Here is a 20,978-nt window from a genome sequence, read left to right on the forward strand (position 1 = left end):
CTATGAACAAAAGGGCTATGCCCGCCGAATAGAAGATGAAGAGCTGTTCTCTTGCGATATCAAGCGGACATGGTACCTCCCCCTAGGTGTCGTAATAAACGCCAAAAAGCCCAGTAAGCTGCGGCTAATATGGGACGCATCGGCAAAGGTTGGTGACGTGTCCTTTAACTCCAAACTCCTCAAAGGTCCGGATCTTTTGACTCCACTACCGGCAGTGCTTTCTCGCTTTCGCCAACATCCAGTGGCTGTAACAGGGGACATTAAAGAGATGTTCCACCAGATTAAAATTCGAAAGGAAGATCAACACTCTCAACGCTTTCTCTGGCGGGAACATCCCTCTGAAACACCGCAAATCTACGTAATGCAGGTCGCAACATTTGGCTCTACCTGTTCGCCAGCATCAGCGCAATTTGTAAAAAACCGCAACGCCCAGGAGTTCGCAGAGCAATATCCACGAGCAGCGCTAGCTATTCACGAAAACCACTACGTGGATGATTACTTGGATAGCTTCCAAACCATCCAGGAGGCGGTTCAGGTAGTAAATGAAGTGAAACTCGTACACTCACTGGGAGGATTTGAAATTCGCAATATTCTTTCAAATTCAGCGGATGTATTGCGAATGGTAGGGGAACTACCAAGTGATAACTCTAAGAATCTGTTGTTATCTCGTGGTGAATCGACGGAATCAGTTCTTGGAATGAGGTGGATACCTGCTGAAGATGCATTTACGTATACATTTGCGCTTCGTCCTGATCTGCAAAAGGTGCTGGCAGACCATAATGTACCGACTAAGCGAGAAGTCTTGAAAGTAGTGATGAGTTTGTTTGATCCACTAGGCTGCATTTCGTTCTTCTTGGTTCACGGAAAGGTTCTAATCCAAGAGACTTGGATTTCCAAAATTGGCTGGGATGATCCAATCGGTGAGAGCAGCTTGGCACGATGGAAGCAATGGACCGGGTTCTTCGAGCAGCTAGCGTCATTAAGAATTCCCCGATGTTATTTTCGTGCCCCCTTCCCCAGCAGCTTTGATCGACTTCAGCTGCACATATTCGTAGACGCTAGCGAGTCTGCCTATTCGTGCGTTGCATACTTCAGACTACCAGTTGGAGAGCAGGTACAGGTAGCGATGGTAACAGCCAAGACTAAAGTGGCACCTATTAATACTATTTCTGTGCCGCGGTTGGAGCTGAAAGCTGCCGTTCTTGGAACTCGTCTCCTGGAATCGGTAAAACAGAACCACACTATCCCCATTCCGCAGTTTTTTCTGTGGAGTGATTCCAAAACGGTGCTTGCTTGGATACAATCGGAACATCGGCGGTACCACAAGTTTGTTGCAGTTCGCGTTGGTGAAATATTGCTGACCACCGACGTAGATAACTGGCGATGGGTTCCATCTAAACTAAATCCGGCTGACGAAGCCACTAAATGGAAGAACGGACCGAATCTAAAATCAGATAGTCCGTGGTTTCGAGGACCCGATTTCTTGAAGCAAATCGAAAGGTGTTGGCCAGAACAAATGCAAGCTGCAACAACACAGGAAGAACTGCGCCCCGTTCATCTTCACCGAGTTCAATTTTCAGTTGTAAATCCTGCAAGGTTCAGCAAATGGACTAAATTGCAACGAACGACCGCATATGTCTTGCGGTATGTTAACAACCTGAAATGCAGGGTGGAAGGACGTCCACCAATCAACGGAATACTTAGTCATGAAGAGCTGGCAAGGTCAGAGAAGTTCCTTTGGAAAACCGCACAAGCTGACACCTTTCATGACGAAATTACAGTTCTTCAGAAAACTCAAGGACCACCTGAAGCTCGCCATTGCGCGGTACCAAAATCCAGCCGTATTTACAAGCGATGGCCTTTCCTGGACGAAGACGGAGTTCTACGTATGCGGGGAAGAATTGGTTCGGCGCCTTTCATACAGTACGAGGCAAAGTTTCCTGCTATTCTGCCTGATAAGCACCCAATAACAGTACTGCTAGTGGAATCATTTCACTGCAAATTTCGGCATGCAAATAGAGAAACCATTACCAACGAACTAAGGCAACGTTTTGACATTCCCAAGCTTCGAGCATTAATTGGTCGAATAATGCGAAACTGTAACTGGTGTAGAGTAGCAAAAGCATCTCCCAAACCACCGGTAATGGCTCCTCTGCCAGAAGTACGTCTCAGACCCTTTATCCGGCCATTTACATATGTGGGTTTGGACTACTTTGGGCCGGTATTCGTAAAGGTCGGTAGAAGCCAGGCGAAGCGTTGGGTGGCACTATTTACCTGCCTAACTATAAGGGCAGTCCACCTAGAGGTCGTCCACAGTCTCAGCACCGTATCCTGCATTATGGCTATTCGCAGATTCGTTTCTCGACGAGGAACCCCTGCAGAATTTTACACCGATAACGGCACTTGTTTTCAGGGTGCAAGCAAGGAATTGGCCAATGAGATAAAATCTCGCAACGAAACAATTGCACTCACTTACGAGCGCACAGACAAAGTGGAACTTTATCCCACCTTCTACGCCTCATATGGGTGGGGCATGGGAACGTCTTGTGCGTTCAGTTAAGGCGGCAGTCGGCACCATATTAGATTCTCCTCGCCGCCCCGACGATGAAACCTTGGAGACGATTCTTTTTGAAGCCGAGGCTATGATCAACTGTAGACCTTTAACGTATGTACCTTTGGAGTCAGCAGATGAGGAATCTCTTACCCCGAATCATTTTCTCCTCGGGAGTTCTAATGGAGCGAAGATCCTGCCTACGGAACCAGTCCCAGAACACGCTACGTTACGGAGTAGTTGGAAACTTGCCCAACACATCACTGATCAATTCTGGCGCAGGTGGATCAAAGAGTTTCTGCCTGTGATCACACGCAGGTCTAAGTGGCACGAAGAGGTGAAGGATCTAAGAGTGGGAGATCTAGTTTTGGCTGTAAACGGTACCTTAAGGAACCAGTGGATCCGAGGCCGCATGATTCAGGTCTTTCCTGGTAGGGATGGCAGAGTCCGACAAGCCCTAGTGAAGACAGCAACAGGGATACTTAAGAGAGCTGCGGTTAAACTAGCGGTTCTTGACGTTTTCGATCGTTGTAAACCAAATGAAGAAAAGCCTGAGAGTTCAACCCTTCACCATGGTTTACGGGAGGGGGTATGTAACGACAAGACCCGTAATTCTGGTGGCACTGCCACAAATCAATAATACCACTTTCCATCCGTACTCGGCTCACAGTTGTCAAACTAGATGATTAGCAGGATAGGTATAAGATCGAACAATACATCATACAGCGAAGCAAGCCGAGTGATAACGTAAGAAAATATTGATTGGTTTTTTGTTAATTTAATTACCTTTTATGTACAATTTTGCTTAAAAATACTATTTACAGCGCTTACAATCTATCATTATACGTTAAAACCTAAATCTACCATGCAATATCGTGAAATTTGAAATATTACAGTAAAGTAAGTACGGTCAATGAAATATGCAACACAACATAACTGGAAAATTTGTTATTCTAGAGGTGAACTATAACCAGTGGAATTGTAGATACGACTCATCCCTAATTTCAGTTTGGTACACCAAATATGTAAGTTCGTTCCTTGATTATTAAATGAATTCGCTGAAATAAAATTTATTTTTAGCTTTAAGCTCACAAACGCAAAAATCGTGTTGCTATTAAGACCTGGTGATCCCTAACCCCACATGGCTCAACACCAGCTTTTTGCTTGCCAATGACAACTATCAGCTTTGTTCTATAACCCAACGGCTTCCTAGTAGAGTAAAGTGGGGCAAAAGTTCGAGTGGGGAAAGAGTTTCTTTTTAAGATGTCTAGCTCAATTCAAAACAAATCTTATAAATGTCATGGTGGTTCGAATGCTATTCAAGTAAGAGACTTTCAATCCATATATCATAAAAATCGATTGAGATTTGGAAAAGTTTTGGCTATTTGTTGTTTTTTGACGTGAATATTGTAATTTTTGGTCAAACTTTCGTTGCATGGAACCAGTTGAAGATAAAATCATTTTCAATATTTTATGTAAGGGCGTTTCTAGGCCTATCATAAGCTCGCTTTGAGGTGTATTAGTTTTTGCATAAATGCTTGAAAACAATGTTTGGCTCATAGTGGGGCAAAAGTTCAAATCAGTGGGGCAAAAGTTCGACCCATGTGTAAAATCACAGAAAAAAATGCAAATTGCCTATTATCCACATATTATCTTCAAATTTAAATAAATTTGTCTGATCGTGTGAAAATTTTCACCAAAATTTTACATTTCCACTTAGTTTTGCGAAAAACTGCTATTTTTGAGTATATTACAATTAACCCAGTTTTGGGCAATTTTTTGATGAAAATTTAGTGTGTATTTTTCGTCAAACTTAAGTTTACGGCTGGTAAAAAATCGCTTGTCATAAAAGGATCGATATTTTGTGTTTTAGCCAGCGAACTTTTGCCCTACACTAGATTCGAACTCTTGCCCCACCAGTGGGGCAATAGTTCGAATAAGACAATCAATTTTGAAACTGTTATAACTAAAAATGGGTAAATGTTTTGACACAAGTTTGTTCAGCAAAATTATAGCCAATATGTTGATGGTTCACTGTATGGTATTTGTTTTGTTTCAACTGCTACTGTTTTCCTGGAAACTTTGATTATACCACTAAGGTCGAACTTTTGCCCCACCTTACTCTATGCCATTCCATACTACTAAGAAGGCTGGACAGACAAACTCTACTTTTGTTATGTCGCCTCGCTGTATGGGAGTGTAGACATTATGGACATTGTGTAACTAATGGGGTGACCTCTACCCAGCACTGATGAGACTCCCCTCTCTTCAACTGCTTCAGGGTCGGTGTACGCACTTGACTATCGTCACCAAGAATACACTAAATTACTTTTGCTTAACACAAACCCACTTTATTCCCGAGCAACAGCTTTTTCACTTCTGCTTCCTCGTTCGGGGTGAAAGACCGGCTGGCCCTTCTCTCCTTCACACTGGCCTTCGGCTCCCTAATTTTGGGCTGTTCACAAAATGGCCGCCTCTATGCACCAACTTGGTGACGCCTATCGGCTTGTGGTGACAGTCTACGGAGTGGCACACTTGTGAGGCCTACTCCAAGGTATGTCAAGGCCACCCAAGTAGCACACATGTTATAATTGAAGCTGAGTAACTCTTATATGACCAGATCTAGTTATATAAGAGTTATTCTGATTCAATTATAACATGTGTGCTACTAGGGCACGGTACACGTCCAGCGATACGTCGGTCGGATCCAAGCTCAAACCCAGGGTAAGGCCCAGGATTAAGCGAAGCGTAAAACTATGGGTAAACTACTAACTCCTGCTCTACGGGAGGAAAGGTTGGATGCCCGATGGTGGATCTATCCTACTCCGACGAAGATTTCCCTGGCGGTGGAAGATCTACCGAACCGATGCTATTCGGGCAGATGCCGAGGTCGGTCCTGCGATTCCTGTGGAATGAAAATTCCAATTCACAGACGCTCCGACGACCATTTGCTGGTGCTATTTCGCGATATACTCAGCAAGTCCCCGTCAGTGGATCTAGCCTACTCCGATGTTGGTCGGCCAAGTGTCAGGGTCGGTTCTGCTTAGTAGCGACGTTGATACGCCAGCCAGAAGATGCCTCTTATTGCTGCCAGGACAACCTATGTTGGGCATAATTCTGGTGAGCGCATTACTCGCCTTCGCCGCTTTCTCGCATGCATAATCGACGTGACTGTTGAAGTTTAGCCGATCATCTAGCATTACGCCCAGGTGTTGCAGCTTACGCTGTGATGCTATGGCATGCCCCCGATAGTAATCTCACCGTTCATGACTGCTTTGCAGTAGCTAACTAGTAGCACCTCCGTTCTGTGGTGGTTATCTTCAGCATGATTCCGTCCAATCTTCGACCTGACCAATTGCCTCCATTTCCAGCATTTCTACTCCCTCTTGCGTCTCACCTACAATCGGACGACGTAATCGGCGAAGCCGACGATCTCGACCCCCTTGGGTAGCTCCAGCGATAGGATCCCGTCGTAAATCGCATTCCACAGCGTTGGACCCAGTATGGAACCTTGTATGAATCCAGCCGTTATTCTTAACTTCTTCGGGCCGGCGTCGGTTTCATACCTCAGTACTCGGTTTTGGAAGTAGCTCTTCCACATCTGGCACAAGTAGTCGGAAACCTGCATTCTGTGCAGCACTGGGGCAATGGCCTCCCAGCTGGCGCTGTTGAACGCGTTCTTCTATCGTGACTACGGCGATCCCTTCTACGCTTTTGTTTCAATGTCTTCTAGGCCCTCTCCAGCACTGTCCGAATTGCGTCCACAGTCGATCTTCCTTTCCGGAATCCAAATTGCCTTTCTGATAACCCGTTCTCGCTCTCTGTACATTACCCTGCTGAGGATAACCCGTTCCACGAGTTTACCGACTGTATCCAGTAAACATATAGGCCTATATGATCCTGGATGCCCGGGCGGTTTTCTGGCTTCGGCAACAGTATCAGTTTCTGAATTTCCATGCTTCTGGAAATTGACCGTCATACAGGCATTTCAGTATAATCTCCCTTTCCATATCTGGATACGCATGGACCACTGCTTTAAGTGCCACATTGGGGATTCCGTCCGGACTCGGGGCCTTGTTCAGCTTCAGCGCTTTCAGAGCTGCTATAAGCTCCTCGTTGGAGATCTGATGAGCTTCGGAATTTCTTACATCTTCATTGCCATATGGGGGTCACATTGTAGGGTCATGCTTTGGGAACAGACCCTCGAAGATAGCTCTCAGTTTGTCCGCACAAGGATTAGCATCAGCTGCTCGCCACAGCTTTCTGAAGCAGTTAGACTTGCACAGCTTAATCTCACGTTGGAAAGCCGTTCTGGCACACAATTCTCCGCTCTTCTCGGACTTCTTTGTGTCTCGCTCTATGATATCGTCTCCTGGCTTTACGACAAGCGGCGCGAAGAGTGCAGAGTGCTTCGATCCACCAGTATACCGTACGCCTGGTGATTGATGGCTTCCATTTTCTTGGCATTGTTATTTAGCATAATAGTATATAGCAAAGGCACGAAAAACGACTGTAAGTTCGGTCTGAGAGGGAGGTCTTATCATTAAGTTCACTGCAGACCATTGTGAGATACTGAATGTGGACGATGTGCTGGTTGTTTCTGTTATAAAAGAAGGCGGCTTATCCTCCAAACAATCTACTCCATCAACGTTTGTGGAGGACGTTCCACAAAGCTTTGATTCAATGAGTTCATCCGGTGACCTGATCGTTATTGCTAGATTACGGCGATGTGGCGTCGCTGAACGAAAACCAGGTCTGCATGTAATCGAAACTACCCGAGAGATGCAAAGCCATTCAAAACATCTCTTGCAACGAAGCGATGTCTAAAGCATTGCAAGACTCTGCTTGGCTCTAAGCTCGCGTAGTACGAAGTTTGGACGTTTGGTGCCTGATGGCAGTGACAAAGAAGTTCAACTAGGATATGGACCAAATGTAAATGGCTACCGCATTCTTGCAAGGTGAACTGGATGATGAGCAAATATTCATGGCTCAGTATGAATGTGAAGCAAGAGGGAGAGCCGCAAGAGTTCGACCTGCATAGATAGTGGGTGGAATTCAGCCAATGTCAGATACTGAATAGGGAGGAAATGCCTTTCGTGTTGATATACGTGGATGACCTGTTGATTTTCACGAACGACCGACAATTGAAGAGGAAGCTGAAGGACTTGGTGTGGAGGATCTATATAAAGCTCTGGGTGAGGCCACGCATCTTGGCATTCAGATTTAGATGGATCAACGTGGTGGTGAGCAGTAGTTGGACCAACAGGCATACATTAAGTAGATCGTTTGATGTTTTGGGTATTTGGAATGCAAATAAGGTAGCAGTTAAGGAAATCCGAGCTGTAAACTGAGAATTCCGATGCACCCGAAGAATCTATGTTTGGAGGAGAGAAGAAATGGGGATGAGAAAATGAAGCAGTGGGATGTTGGTCCGTCATAACCCAGTTAATTCGACCCATTATAAATCAACGGTACCATAATGTAAGAATCCATGAAATAGGGTTTTTTGATAAAAACCGAACAGTGTTGCCATCGGAAGCCAAAATTTGAAACCATTAATAGCCATTTTGGACAACTTTGAAACCATGCTTCAACATCTACTTGATGATTTTTTCTAAAACATAATTGAATCTTAATTTCTTATTACCACCGACTCAATCCACAATACATAATGGCCGGAATGAATACTGATCTGCCGATTAACTTTGCAGAAAGTTCAAGTTTTCAAGAAAAAACGTTGATCCACGAACCAGTCTAATGAGCACAAAGCATAAATTCAGAAACACAAGCTTTTCCCTTGAATCTTCCCCCCTCTTCCCCCTGAAAGCGCCACACTTACCCCTGCACCACTTCGCCTCGTCGGTTCGGGTAGAGCTCCGGATGGGGACCGTATCGATTGAACACTTCCATCTGCTGTTCCGCTCGGGAGTCAAACGCAAAATAGGTCTGCAGTTGGGGAAAAACAAGAGAGATACGTTTCAGTGATGAGGATCGCTTAACATGAGTGCTGTGCATATATTGAGCCCGAGAGGTAGTACAATGGCGAACAACGGCGATGCTGCTGCACCACATGCATCGGGCGTCCTTCCCGAGTAGAAACAAAAAATGCTCGCTAACGGCAAGTTATGCCATTTAAGTAAAATAACAAGAGGACAAATTTTGACTTTGGTTTTCTTGATCTAAGCGCCAAAAAGAAAAAATAATAACTGACTGTTCGACAAAATCATATCTAAGAACAAACAAGTGGGAAAATACTAATGAATGAATGAAAAAAAAAAAACATTTTTGAACTATTGGGAATATAAACAAAATCAGTTATTTTGGTGACCTACACGTTTGGAACTCAAGCTAACTCGTGACATACAAAAACCATTCCATTTTTATTTGTAAAAGATAACTACAGGATTTGTATCCATGAACCCAAAATTTCTCCAAGGATTTGCCAATAAAACCTCAAGATATGTTATAACACAATTTTCCTTTGCAAACACATTTGCAGCTTTTAATGAATAACTTGAAAATATCTAAATAAGTTCTGATGACAAATTTGGTTTTCATTTTGTTTTTGGTTTGCCATTTACTTCTTCCCGGGTTGCTGTATTATGGAATCATCATCAACATCATCATCGAAATGCAGCAGTCGAATAAAATGCACTTGGAAGGTGATGCATCGCGCGAAATTCAAAAATCAAGCATTGAATTCCATCGATGAACCTTTGTTTGTCGGTTGCAATGCCCATAATGAGCTGAGCAGTCAATGTTCGGTTGGATTATCCCATCCAGAGATTCGTTCGATATGGGAGCATTTCTAGAGGTGATGATGAATTGCCATTGAATCGCAGTTGGGAGTTCTGTCAGTGCTTGTTCATTTCACGACTAATGAAGCATGCAGGATGGATCGATTCCAAATTTATTACGTTATGTTGCAGTAGTTTGCAGGGCCATAATCGTATTGTGCTCATGAAACATGGCTCTTTGATGTACTGAACAGAGATGTGGTGTTTTTTGTTGTCTGCGTCAGAATTCTGGATATTGGTCTACCGACAAGTGTTTATTCGGCTTTTGTAGTTTGAGATGAATGAAAAAATGAGGGTTCGAGAAAAATGTTAAGCTTCTTTCAAATATAAAATGTGGGAATTTGCATGTTTCTTCTGTAGTGAACAGTAGCAAAAATGAGAATTATACAGATTATATATTAATAGATACACAATTATATAAAATTATATATTTCTTCCTGATACTACAACAGCTAGTCCATATTGGTACAGCGTACAGCATACAACATGGCTGCCCGGAAATTTTGTTTGAAGATCAAAAGCTTGTAGAGCTAGTTGCTCTGATATCACTGTGGAGTTTAGTATTGTGGCAAGCAAACGGGAGCTTCACTAAGAGCACAACATTCTGCTTTGACGTTACTGGAAGAGAGCCGCCTCTATGATTTGCCATGCCTACTAGATCGTTTGTTGTGCGATCTGATGCTACGTTCTAGGAATCCTGTTAATAGGCTTTTGGTTGTAAACTATCATAAGAGGTTTGGAAGCTAACGTATTTGGCAATGTGCATTCATTGTCACACAATCACGAGCGTATGATGCTTCTATGCCAAGAAAAGCCGCTCCTAGAGAGAACAGGGCGCCGGCGTACGGTGTGAATCAATTGCAAATCTTCGAGCAATCTGCCTTCAGGCTAGACGAGGATTGCAACGTGCACGCACAAAAACACAAAGAGAAGAACGCAGTGCAGCATTCAGATAGGCCATGTTAACTCTCGAGAAGGGAATCAAGAGTCGAAAACGGACATGCTTTGATAGTCTATGCCAGAGTGACAACTTGAGTCCGTGGGATGACGCCTAAAGAGCGGTAATTGCTAAGACCAAATGTACCATAGCGCCCCAAGAGAATGTAGTATCTGTGAATCAAATCAATCTAGCTTTAGCCGATTCGACCATAAGCCGAATGATTGATCTCGAAAACTACGACACATCTATTCGCCACAAGAATGTTCACAAAACTGACTTCTTGATTCTCGGTCACGCGACAAACATGCGTGACGTTTATGCGCTTGTCAACTGTCCATCATACACACTCAATGTAATGTGTTTATTATGAAGGTTATAAAGACATAATAAACACACGCTCAAATATTTGTAGTCAGCACTCATCAATGCTCGCAAGATGTATGCAAATAACATTATATTTGTTCGAAACAACACTAAATCTAAATCTACCAACTCTATCTACCACAGAGAAGCAGGCTTGATAATGCTCCTCAACATCACTAGAGTTCGTCGAAATACTCTAGAGCAGCGTGCTGCCTTTGCTTCTATGCGAGTGAGCGAAAAATGCTAAGTAGAGAGGCAACGAAAAATGAGCGAGGAAGATGCAGCACAAAACACAACAGAGTAAAATTCCATCAAAAAAGGGTGCTCTCACAACTCCCCGAGGATTGTTTGTTCGGGCGGCAGACTCAAGAGTTCTTTTGAAGTGTGAGTTAAGGTGAGCATCGCAACAAGAAAGAGAGAGTACCTGAAAAAATTCTCGCGTTTCCTTGCACACTCACTCGAATTGCTTGAGGATCTGTGTTGAACATTTTGAGTTCAGTTTTGTCTCCTCAGAAAAACGGCAAAATCGCCTCCTCTTTGCCTCGCAGAGAAGTTTCTATCAAGCCTGCAGAGCCATCAGTTTCTATCAAGCCTCAGAATCACGATGCAACGCTGCATTGATCAAGGAATCTTTCCGGATGTATGGAAGCGACAGAAATTGGTGCAACTACCAAAGGATGGTAAACCACCAGGTTACCCGTCGACGTATAGCCAACCAGTTTGGATTCAGGAAAGGTAGAAGGAGCTGCATTCGTTACTGCGCGGTTGTTTTTCTGGATGTGAAGAATGCGTTCAACAGTGCAAGCTAGGAAGCGATAGCCCACGCACTTCATCGCCTGAAGGTACCGGTGCAGTTGTGTAAGCTTCTAGAAAGTTATTTTGATACTAGGATTCTACTGTATGACACAGAGGAGGGACAGAAAAGCGTTAGAATTACCGCGGGACTATCTCAAGGTTCAATCCTGGGCCCGCTGTTATGGAATGCGATGTACGATGACGTACTAAGGCCGGCCGTTCCTACAGGTGTTAAGATTGTTGGCTTCGCCGACGATATCACCCTAGTGGTCTATGGTGGATCGATGGAGGAAGTACAGTTGATAGCAGTGCACTCTATTTACATAGTTGAGGAATGAATGAGGTCTAGGAAATTAGGACTGGTCCATCACAAGACTGGAGTGGTGGTGGTCAATAACCATAATTTCGAGCAACTGGCGCTTATCTCGGTAGGTGATTGCACCATAGAGTCCAAGCGATCCCTTAGGCATCTTGGGGGTTTTTTTTATAGAATTTTCGCACTTCTAGCAAAGCAAGAAACTTTCACCTAACCCGGGAGCACATGGGGTTTAGGCTCTGTGGTTCTATTTTAACGGTCTATTACGGTCTATTACTCAACTCCTGGATCAACCTCATGGTATTACTTCAGAAGACAGAGGGCTTGTTAATGCATCTACGCCTTTTTGTCACGCGATCGCAAGCGCCCTGACTACTCAAAGCTGGCGGTTCGTCGTGATCGATACTACTCGGCTTTGTTCCCGACGGTGAAGCTAGCCTACTCCGATGGAGAGTACCTCGACGGAGGAATATTTCCCGAAACCGGTAACGTTACGCATTGTTCATACTCCGTTGTTGGCCGGTAGAGTGCCGAAGTCGGGCCAAAGATTCCGGTTGGAGGATGGCTTCCGGTTCACTGGCGCTCCGACGACTCAAGCCAGTGATACGCTCGCACTACGCAGAATAGCTCCCGACGGTGGATCTATCCTACTCCGACGAAGATTTCCCCGGCGGCGGAAGATCTTCTGAACCGATGTTATACGCGCAGATGACTTCCGATTCACAGGCGCCCCGACGATCATTTGCCGGTGCTGTTTCGCGATCTACTCAGCTAGTCGCCGGCGAAGGATGTAGCCTACTCCGACTCGATGGCATCTTGGGTTAATGATCGATGACAAGCTCAGCTTCGCTAGCCACGTTGAATATGCCTGTAAAAAGGCATCTACGGCTATAGCGGCGCAATCGGGGATGATGTCTTACAGCTCTGCTGTAATTGCCAGCAAACGCTTAAGAGTAGCAAGTGCATACCGAGTAGCAAACAATTCACTCTCAAGCTAAGTTTAGTGAAAAAAACTGTTATTCAGCTACTAATGTTACTTGGGGACAGCTCCCCGAAACGGCGAGTGGGCTAATAGTGCGGTTGTCCCCGTCTCGTTAAAACTTTGGCAAGCCTCCGAGTACGTTCCGAATCCGCCCCTTAGCCGGTGGAAGTAGGAACAGTTGAACATTTCCTGTCTTGCGCCGATCTGGCTCTGAACACGGTACCACATGAAGGACCGTGTCAACCCTAGCATGGCTCTCACTACTTGCAAAGATCACCATGGAATCACGAAGGCGACTACTTACGATGGAGGAAGACAGCGGCTTGGTGGGAGGACCCAACAAAAATGAAGAACATCTCAGACAATACTGTAATGGAGGTTGAAGCAGCAGAGGGTGAGAACGCAAACACGTTCGCGAGAAGCGGAAAGCTACAGAAGACACCAGCAAGCAGCAGCAGGGCGTTGCAAGGTGAGAATTGTAGACTCCATGCAGGACTAGAGTTTCAAAGCCCATTGTTTACACCGAAACCGAGCAACAGCATTTGTCAGGAAGGCCTAACGGGGAATTCGAAGATGATGGAGGTCAAAAAGAAGGTCAATGAATTCTACGAGTACATGATGGACAGGACTAATGTGCATCACAAGATTAGGAATCTAGTAATGAGCATAAAATCCGCCATAGACGCAGCCGAAAACGAACAGAAAGCGCTAAAATGAGAGCCGAGGCAGCCGAAAAGGCACTTTAAAATGCTAAGGAAAATACAATGCCTGTTGAACGGAGCAGTAAAAGAAGAAGGACGAACAGCCAGAAGAACAGAGGGACGAAACATGGCGATGGAGAAGAAAAGAAAAAAGGAGGATACGAAGAAAGTGACTAACCGCCAACGGCGTGAGTGCTCGAAGGGGACGCCATACTAGTTAAGGCAAACGACCAAACCACGTACGCAGCTATTCTTCGTACGGTCAGAGATGATCCGAGGCGTACTCAGAGAAGAGAAATGCTCTTTGAGCAGAAAAACGATCCGATGATCAAAAGTTTGGCCTACCAGGAGTTGATTGCTGAGTCGTTGGCCAACGAGTCACGTGTAAAAGCCTTAACTCAGGAGGCAGTTGTTGAGTGCATATACCTGGACGAGATCACATCCAATGATGATCTGCAACAGGAGTTGCGATCACAGTGCGATATTGGAGATGTGGCCATGACAATCCGACTTTCAAAGTCGTACGATGGCACACAGTACAATGGCACACAGTGGTCGCAGCCAACAAACTAGTGGAGAAGGAAAAGGTGAAAATTGGATGGTCGGTTTGTCCGCTGAGACTCGTCTGCCGAGCCGAGAGGCCACCGATAAAGTGCTTCAAGTGCATGGACGGGCGGTTTTAAGTGTCCTGCGTATAAGAAGGCGATCGCATCACGACAGTAGTGATGCAGATCAACTTGAATCATTGTGACACTGCACAGCAACTGTTGCAGCAGTCAACAACGGAAGACGTTGCGATTATAGTTGAGCCGTATTGAGTACCGCTCGATTATGTCAACTGGGTGGCGGACAGCACGGGAATAGTGATGATACAGGTGATGGGTAGGTTCCCCATCCAAGAAGTAGTTTCTAGCACCAAAGAAGGAATCGTGATCACGGAAATCAATGGTGTCTACGTAGGCGTAGTAGCTCCTCCGAGAAGGACGCTCGACGAATTCAGGCGGATGTTAGAGGAATTAACCGGTGAGTTGTCGGTTGGAAGCCAGTACTAATTGGATGGGCCGTGGAGTGGGATAGCAGGGTAACCAATGCCAGGAGTTACAGCCTGCTGGAGGCCCTGGCAAAGCTAGATCTCCAGCTGTGCAATGAAGGTACCGTTAGCACATTTAGGAAAAATGGACGAGCATCGATCATCGATCTTACATGGTGTAGTCTGTCGCTGGTGGGCAACATGAACTGGTGGGTAAGTGTGGAGTATACCCATAGCGATCACCAGGCAATCCTCTATAGCATTGGTCGATGGGACTGCGTGGCAACGCCGAGAACCGTGCCTATCGTACAGCAGTGGTTGACGAATGCCTGCAACAAGGGCCTTTTCGTCTAAGCACTTCGTGTAGACAGCGATATCCCGGAACGCGATGCGATGGAGCTGACAAGGGCGTCTGACATAACAATGCCAAGAAAACGGAAGCCATCAAACAACCGGCGTCCCGTATACTGGTGGAACGAGGCACTCTGCACTCTTCGCGCCGCTTGTCTTAAAGTCAGGAGACGATATCATAGAGCCAGACCCGAGGAAGTCCGAGAAGAGCGGAGAATTGTGTTCCAGCAAGCCAGATCTGCTTTCAAACGTGAGATTAAACTGAGCAAGTCTAACTGCATCAAAGAGCTGTGCCGTACAGCTGATGTTAATCCTTGGGGGGATGCCTGTGAACCGGAAGTCATCCTCCAACTGGAATTGCAGAACCGACCCAGACACTTGGCCGACCACCATCGAGTCGAAGTAGGCTAGATCCTCCGCCGGGGACTAGCTGAATAGATCGCGTAACAGCACTGGCAAATGGTCGTCGGGGCGCCTGTGAACCGGAAGTTTTCCTCCTACGAAATCGCAGGACCGACCTCGGCCCGGATAGCATCGGTTCGGAAGATCTTCCGCCGCCGGGGAAATATTCGTCGAAGTAGGATAGATCCACCGTCGGGGGCTATTCTGAGTAGTGCGAGCGTATCACCGGCTTGAGTCGTCGGAGCGTCAGTAAAACGGAAGCCATCCTTCAACAGGAATCTCTGGGCCGACCTCGGCACTCTACCGGCCAACAGTGGAGTATGAACAACGCATAACGTTACCGGTTTCGGGAGATATTCCTTCATCTAGGTACTCTCCATAGGAGTTGGCTAGCCGACTGTCGGGAACTAAGCCGAGTAGTATGGATTACGACGAACCGCCGGCTTTGGGTCGTCGGGGCGCTTGCAAACCGGAAGTCACCCCTCAACCGGAATCGCAAGACCGACCTCGGCTTCCAATTGGTCCGCCTGTTGAGCATGACGATCAGAAAATGGAGTCAAGTGCACCAACAAAACACAGCAGCATCTATCGATAAAGTCCCACATGGTCAAGGCGTGTGGTCGGCCCCAAAATGTGAGTGACGTTGAAGAGACAAATTGCAGCCAGATCGAATAGAGCAAGAAGTGACGAAAAGGCGTAGAAGCATTAACAAGCCCTCCACCCCCTGAAGTAGTACCATGAGGTAGTTCCAGGGGGACAGCTGACTTGAAGCCTATGCCAAAGAAAAGGGCGTGGTATAGAGTTGGTTTCCCCTTTTTTTTCTCTGTTACCGCACTCGAGACGTGCAGCCGCAGTAGAACGTTGAATAATAGACCGTGATAGACCGTTAAGTGAGAACCACAGAGCTTAAACCCCATGTGCTCCGGGTTAGGTGAAAGTTTCTAGCTGTGCTAGAAGTGCGAAATTTCTATATATATAAAAATGGAGTCCGCAACGCGTGTAAAGAGGCAAAGCTCAGAGGTTGGCAGCAGGAATGGGATAACTCCACTAGAGGTAGATTGACCCCCTGGTTAATTCCAAATGTGTCAAATAGGTATGAAAGGAACCATGGGGAAGTGAACTTCCACCTGACGCAGTATCTGTTAGGACATGATTGCTATAGATAGTACCTGGATAGGTTCGGGCACTTAGAATCTCCTGCGTGCCCCAAATGTTCTGGTGTGGAGGAAACAGTAGAGTATGTCGTGTTCGATTGCCCCCGTTTCATTGCCGTGAGAGATCGGATGCACTAAATGCGGAGTGCACACTTCCCCTGGCAATATCACACAGAGAATGTGTACCGATGCTGAGTGCTGGAATGCAGTAACTACGGCTGTCGCTCACAATATGTTAGAATTGCAGCACTTATGGCGCGTCGACCAAGAGTTGGCTGCAGATGATTAGCTCTGCCGAGCCTGGTCCCTTGTAACATTGTTTAAGTCAGCTAGGAGAAGCAGTTTGCTTAGGCTACTTCTGATTTATGTGTTGTGTTATATGGGTAAGGGGTGAGATACTGAGGCCAAGGGTATCCCCACACTCCCTGAGTAACCTTCTCAGGCGGTCTGTTTGCAGATTTCCTCCTTGTAAAAAACAAAAATAAAAAATAAATGTGATCGACGAAATGCCAAACTTCAATAGCTTCGTCGGCTATGCCTGCGTAAAGAATAATATCGAATGGTTCAGTGACGAGACGCAGTAAGAGAAGTCTATTGACTAGTGTGTCCACTAGTGTGGGACTAAATTTAGATTCTCGCTCCAGTCCACTTTTTGGATTGCATTTAGGTCCCATAACAACTGTGCAAAATTTCAGCTCGATCGGAGAAACTATATTTTAGCGCCAGCCGTTCAAAGTTTGTATGGGATTTACTATGGGAAAACTTACTTTTACAAAGAAAAATCGCCAGAGGTCGTCCATTGTCCTCTATAAAAATTCTGAACATAGACCTCGATAGGTATTTTTACGATGAAGAATATTGCCGAAGACCGCGAAACAATCCGACACTTGTGAAAACTCTGAACTGAACTCTCTGAATAAAACCGAGCTGACTAATATAGAATCAATGGAAGCGGTCACAGTAGAAAAGGATGTCGAGTCCTTCAGGTATCGAGGTACCGTAATCCGGGGTATCATTGATCAGCGGGGTAACATTGATCGGAATGACTCACCTCATCAAAAGTTTGTATTATCATTTATTGATGAAACATTTTCAAATCATGAACGGTGCTTGTGTTTCTTATATTCATAAGCTAATAAAAGTTAATATTTTTGTGAAAATTGCGTTTACCTTATGCGTGAATTTGTCAACTTTTCGAAATAATTATTTTAATTGTTAAGGATGACACTACCGAAGATTCGTGTCTCACATGAGTGCTGCAAACGATATAAGCAAGCAAAATGTGGTTCTTACTAAAAATGACATCGCCGAAAAGGATTCCGTTGTCAAAACTTTTATAAGTACAGTCGGGTCTCCTATTAAACGCATTCCTATAACGTGCACTCCTATTACGCTCACTCCTATAAGACACACCAGGACGTTATAGGAGACCCAGGGCTTATGGGATTTCATCACTTTGGGGGTGTCGTTGAATATCTCGTATGCCAAAAGACATAGTACAGTACTGTCTTCGGCGAAGTTTCAGTACTTAGTACGATCTACCTTTAGGAGTTGAGGATCATCCTTTTAGTTGAGAACTTGGCCGGTAGGGGCGCTTTTTCTGATTTGCACTATATGAACCATGAGGGATAAGAATGCACAATTTTGTAACATATGATATCTCTGAATCCTGATGTTTTGGAAGGTTGGTGTCTTCGGAAGAGTTGTTCAGTAGCTCAAGGGCTGACATGTGGTGGTCATTCTGATACGGAATTACGCCACCAGGCGGCGCTAGTGGGCATGGAATTTTTGTTTTGCGCATAGCTCAGTTGCCTGACCACTTAGAAAGATGGCGTCTTCGGCAAAGTTGCTCAGTATCACAAGGGCTTACATTATTTGAGCCAAATGTTTCGAAATTTTGCCAATAGGCGGCGCTAGTGAGCAAGGAATTTTTGTTTTGCGCATAGCTCAGTAGCCTGACCACTTAGAACGATGGCGTCTTCGGCAAAGTTGCTCTGTATCACAAGGGCTAACATTATTTGAGCCGAAAGTGTCGAAATTTTGCCACTAGGCGGCGCTAGTGAGCAAGGAATTTTTGTTTTGTGCATAGCTCAGTAGCCCGACCACTTAGAAAGATGGCGTCTCCGGCAAAGTTGCTCAGTATCACAAGGGCTAACATTATTTGAGCCAAAAGTTTCGAAATTTTGCCACTAGGCGGCGCTAGTGAGCAAATAATTTTTGTTTCGTGGATAGCTCAGTAGCCTGACCACTTAGAAAAATGGCGTCTTCGACAAAGTTGATCAGTATCACAAGGGCTAACATTATTTGAGCCGAAAGTGTCGAAATTTTGCCACTAGGCGGCGCTAGTGAGCAAGGAATTTTTGTTTTGTGCATAGCTCAGTAGCCTGACCACATAGAGAGATGGCGTCTTCTACAAAGTTGATCAGTATCACAAGGGCTAACATTATTTGAGCCGAAAGTTTCGAAATTTTGCCACTAGGCGGCGCTAGTGAGCCAAGAATTTTTGTTCAAAAATTCTTGGCTCACTAGCGCCGCCTAGTGGCAAAATTTCGAAACTTTTGGCTCAAATAATGTTAGCCCTTGTAATACTTAGCAACTTTGCCGAAGACGCCAACTTTCTAAGTGGTCAGGCTACTGAGCTATCCACGAAATTAAAATTCCTTGCTCACTAGCGCCACCTAGTGGCAAAATTTCGACACTTTCGACTCAAATAATGTCAGCCCTTGTGATACTGAGAAACTTTGCCGAAGACGCCAACTTTCTAAGTGGTCAGACTATTGAGCTATCTACGAAATAAAAATTCCTTGCTCACTAGCGCCGCCTAGTGGCAAAATTTCGAAACTTTCGGCTCAAATAATGTTAGCCCTTGTGATACTGATCAACTTTGCCGAAGACGCCATCTTTCTAAGTGGTCGGGCTACTGAGCTATGCGCAAAACAAAAATGCTTTGCTCACTAGCGCCGCCTAGTGGCAAAATTTCGAAACTTTCGGCTCAAATTATGTTAGCCCTTGTGATACAGAGATACTTTGCCGAAGACGCTAACTTTCTAAGTGGTCAGACTATTGAGCTATCTACGAAATAAAAATTCCTTGCTCACTAGCGCCGCCTAGTGGCACCATTTCGAAACTTTTGGCTCAAATAATGTTAGCCCTTGTGATACTGAGCAACTTTGCCGAAGACGTCATCTTTCTAAGTGGTCAGGCAACTGAGCTATGCGCAAAACAAAAATTCTATGCCCACTAACGCCGCCTGGTGGCGTAATTCCGTACCATGTCAGCCCTTGAGCTACTGAACAACTCTTCCGAAGACACCAACCTTCCAAATCATCAGGATTCAGAGATATCATATGTTACAAAATTTTGCATTCTTATCCCTCATGGTTCATATAGTGCAAATCAGAAAAAAGCGCCCCTACCGGCCAAGTTCTCAACTAAAAGGATGATCCTCAACTCCTAAAGGTAGATCGTACTTAGTACTGAAACTTCGCCGAAGACAGTACTGTTCTATCTCTTTTGGCATACGAGATATTCAACGACACCCCCAAAGTGATGAAATCCCATAAGCCCTGGGTCTCCTATAACGTAGATTCCTATTACGCCCCCCAACCATGTGTCTAATAGGAGACCTGACTGTATGCTCAATTAGGCAACATTACTGAATTACTGTTAGCAATTCGAAAATTCCCATAGGAAATTGCCTACCTTTAGGCTTATTCCGCTGTTCGAGGTGTTTTTAATTTTAAAATAACTCAAAAAGTAAATGACTTGTAAGCGTTTGGTCTTCATATTCGGCTTCACGGGCCATGATTCAAGTAAGTAACGATATTTTCAGTATTACCGAACGTTGTTTATATAGGTGATCAATGTTACCCCATATCAACTAAATCAAAAAATCGCCTAAACATTTTTTTTAACATGCCTAAATCTTTCAATAAACAAAATACAGTATATAGTCTCGAGCTATGGGTGGCAGTACTTGTTTTAAAAATATAAAACCTGCAACATTTGCATTTTCAAACGAAATATTGAAGAAACATTCAGAAAAATGATCAATGTTACCCCGGATTACGGTACAACGATTTAGTCCGATCTATGAAATCAAAACATAATCATAATGAAACATGAGACTAATTAAATCACTTTTCGTTGTAAGCGATTAGTTGTAAACCAGTGTCAGCGAATTTGCTTGTCACAACCGTATATGGAAAACAATTTTAGAAATGATAAATGCGAAGATCCTTTCAGGCGTTTGCTATCACGAACAAAACTACACAATTTTGGTTCACTTCTGGGGTAATACATCTTCTCTCCACGGAGTATCGCAAGAAGTGGTCCGCTAATTGAGTGCTTTATCTTGTCCACCGAACTGCGCTAAAACAAAACTCCTGTTCTAATACGAGGCAAGTGTCTGCAAGTTATTTGTCTTGTTTCTGCTTGATTTATCGCTCCTACTTTTTATCCTTCACACCAATTTCCGCACAATTTTTCACCTTCCTTCCTCCCAGCCAGAGCACAGGAGCAGGAGTTTTGCTCATTCCGAATTCGAATGGCCGGGATTTCAGTGTCTGTCTGACCACAGCATCCGTTGTCGCTAAA

At 44.9% G+C, this 20,978-nt stretch overlaps 1 protein-coding gene across 1 annotated transcript in view; it reads right to left on the minus strand.

Moving 5' to 3' along the window:
• The window catches only part of LOC5578183, a 241,769-nt gene that overhangs the window by 16,233 nt on the left and 204,558 nt on the right, over positions 1–20,978 (minus strand). Inside the window, exon 4 of the mRNA XM_021849975.1 lies at positions 8,391–8,497. Within this exon, the coding sequence (XP_021705667.1) occupies positions 8,391–8,497 (107 nt within the window). The remainder of the gene's footprint in view (positions 1–8,390; positions 8,498–20,978) is intronic.

This window comes from Aedes aegypti, chromosome 3 (genome assembly GCF_002204515.2).
Source record: "Aedes aegypti strain LVP_AGWG chromosome 3, AaegL5.0 Primary Assembly, whole genome shotgun sequence".
Taxonomy (NCBI): Eukaryota; Metazoa; Arthropoda; class Insecta; order Diptera; family Culicidae; genus Aedes; species Aedes aegypti.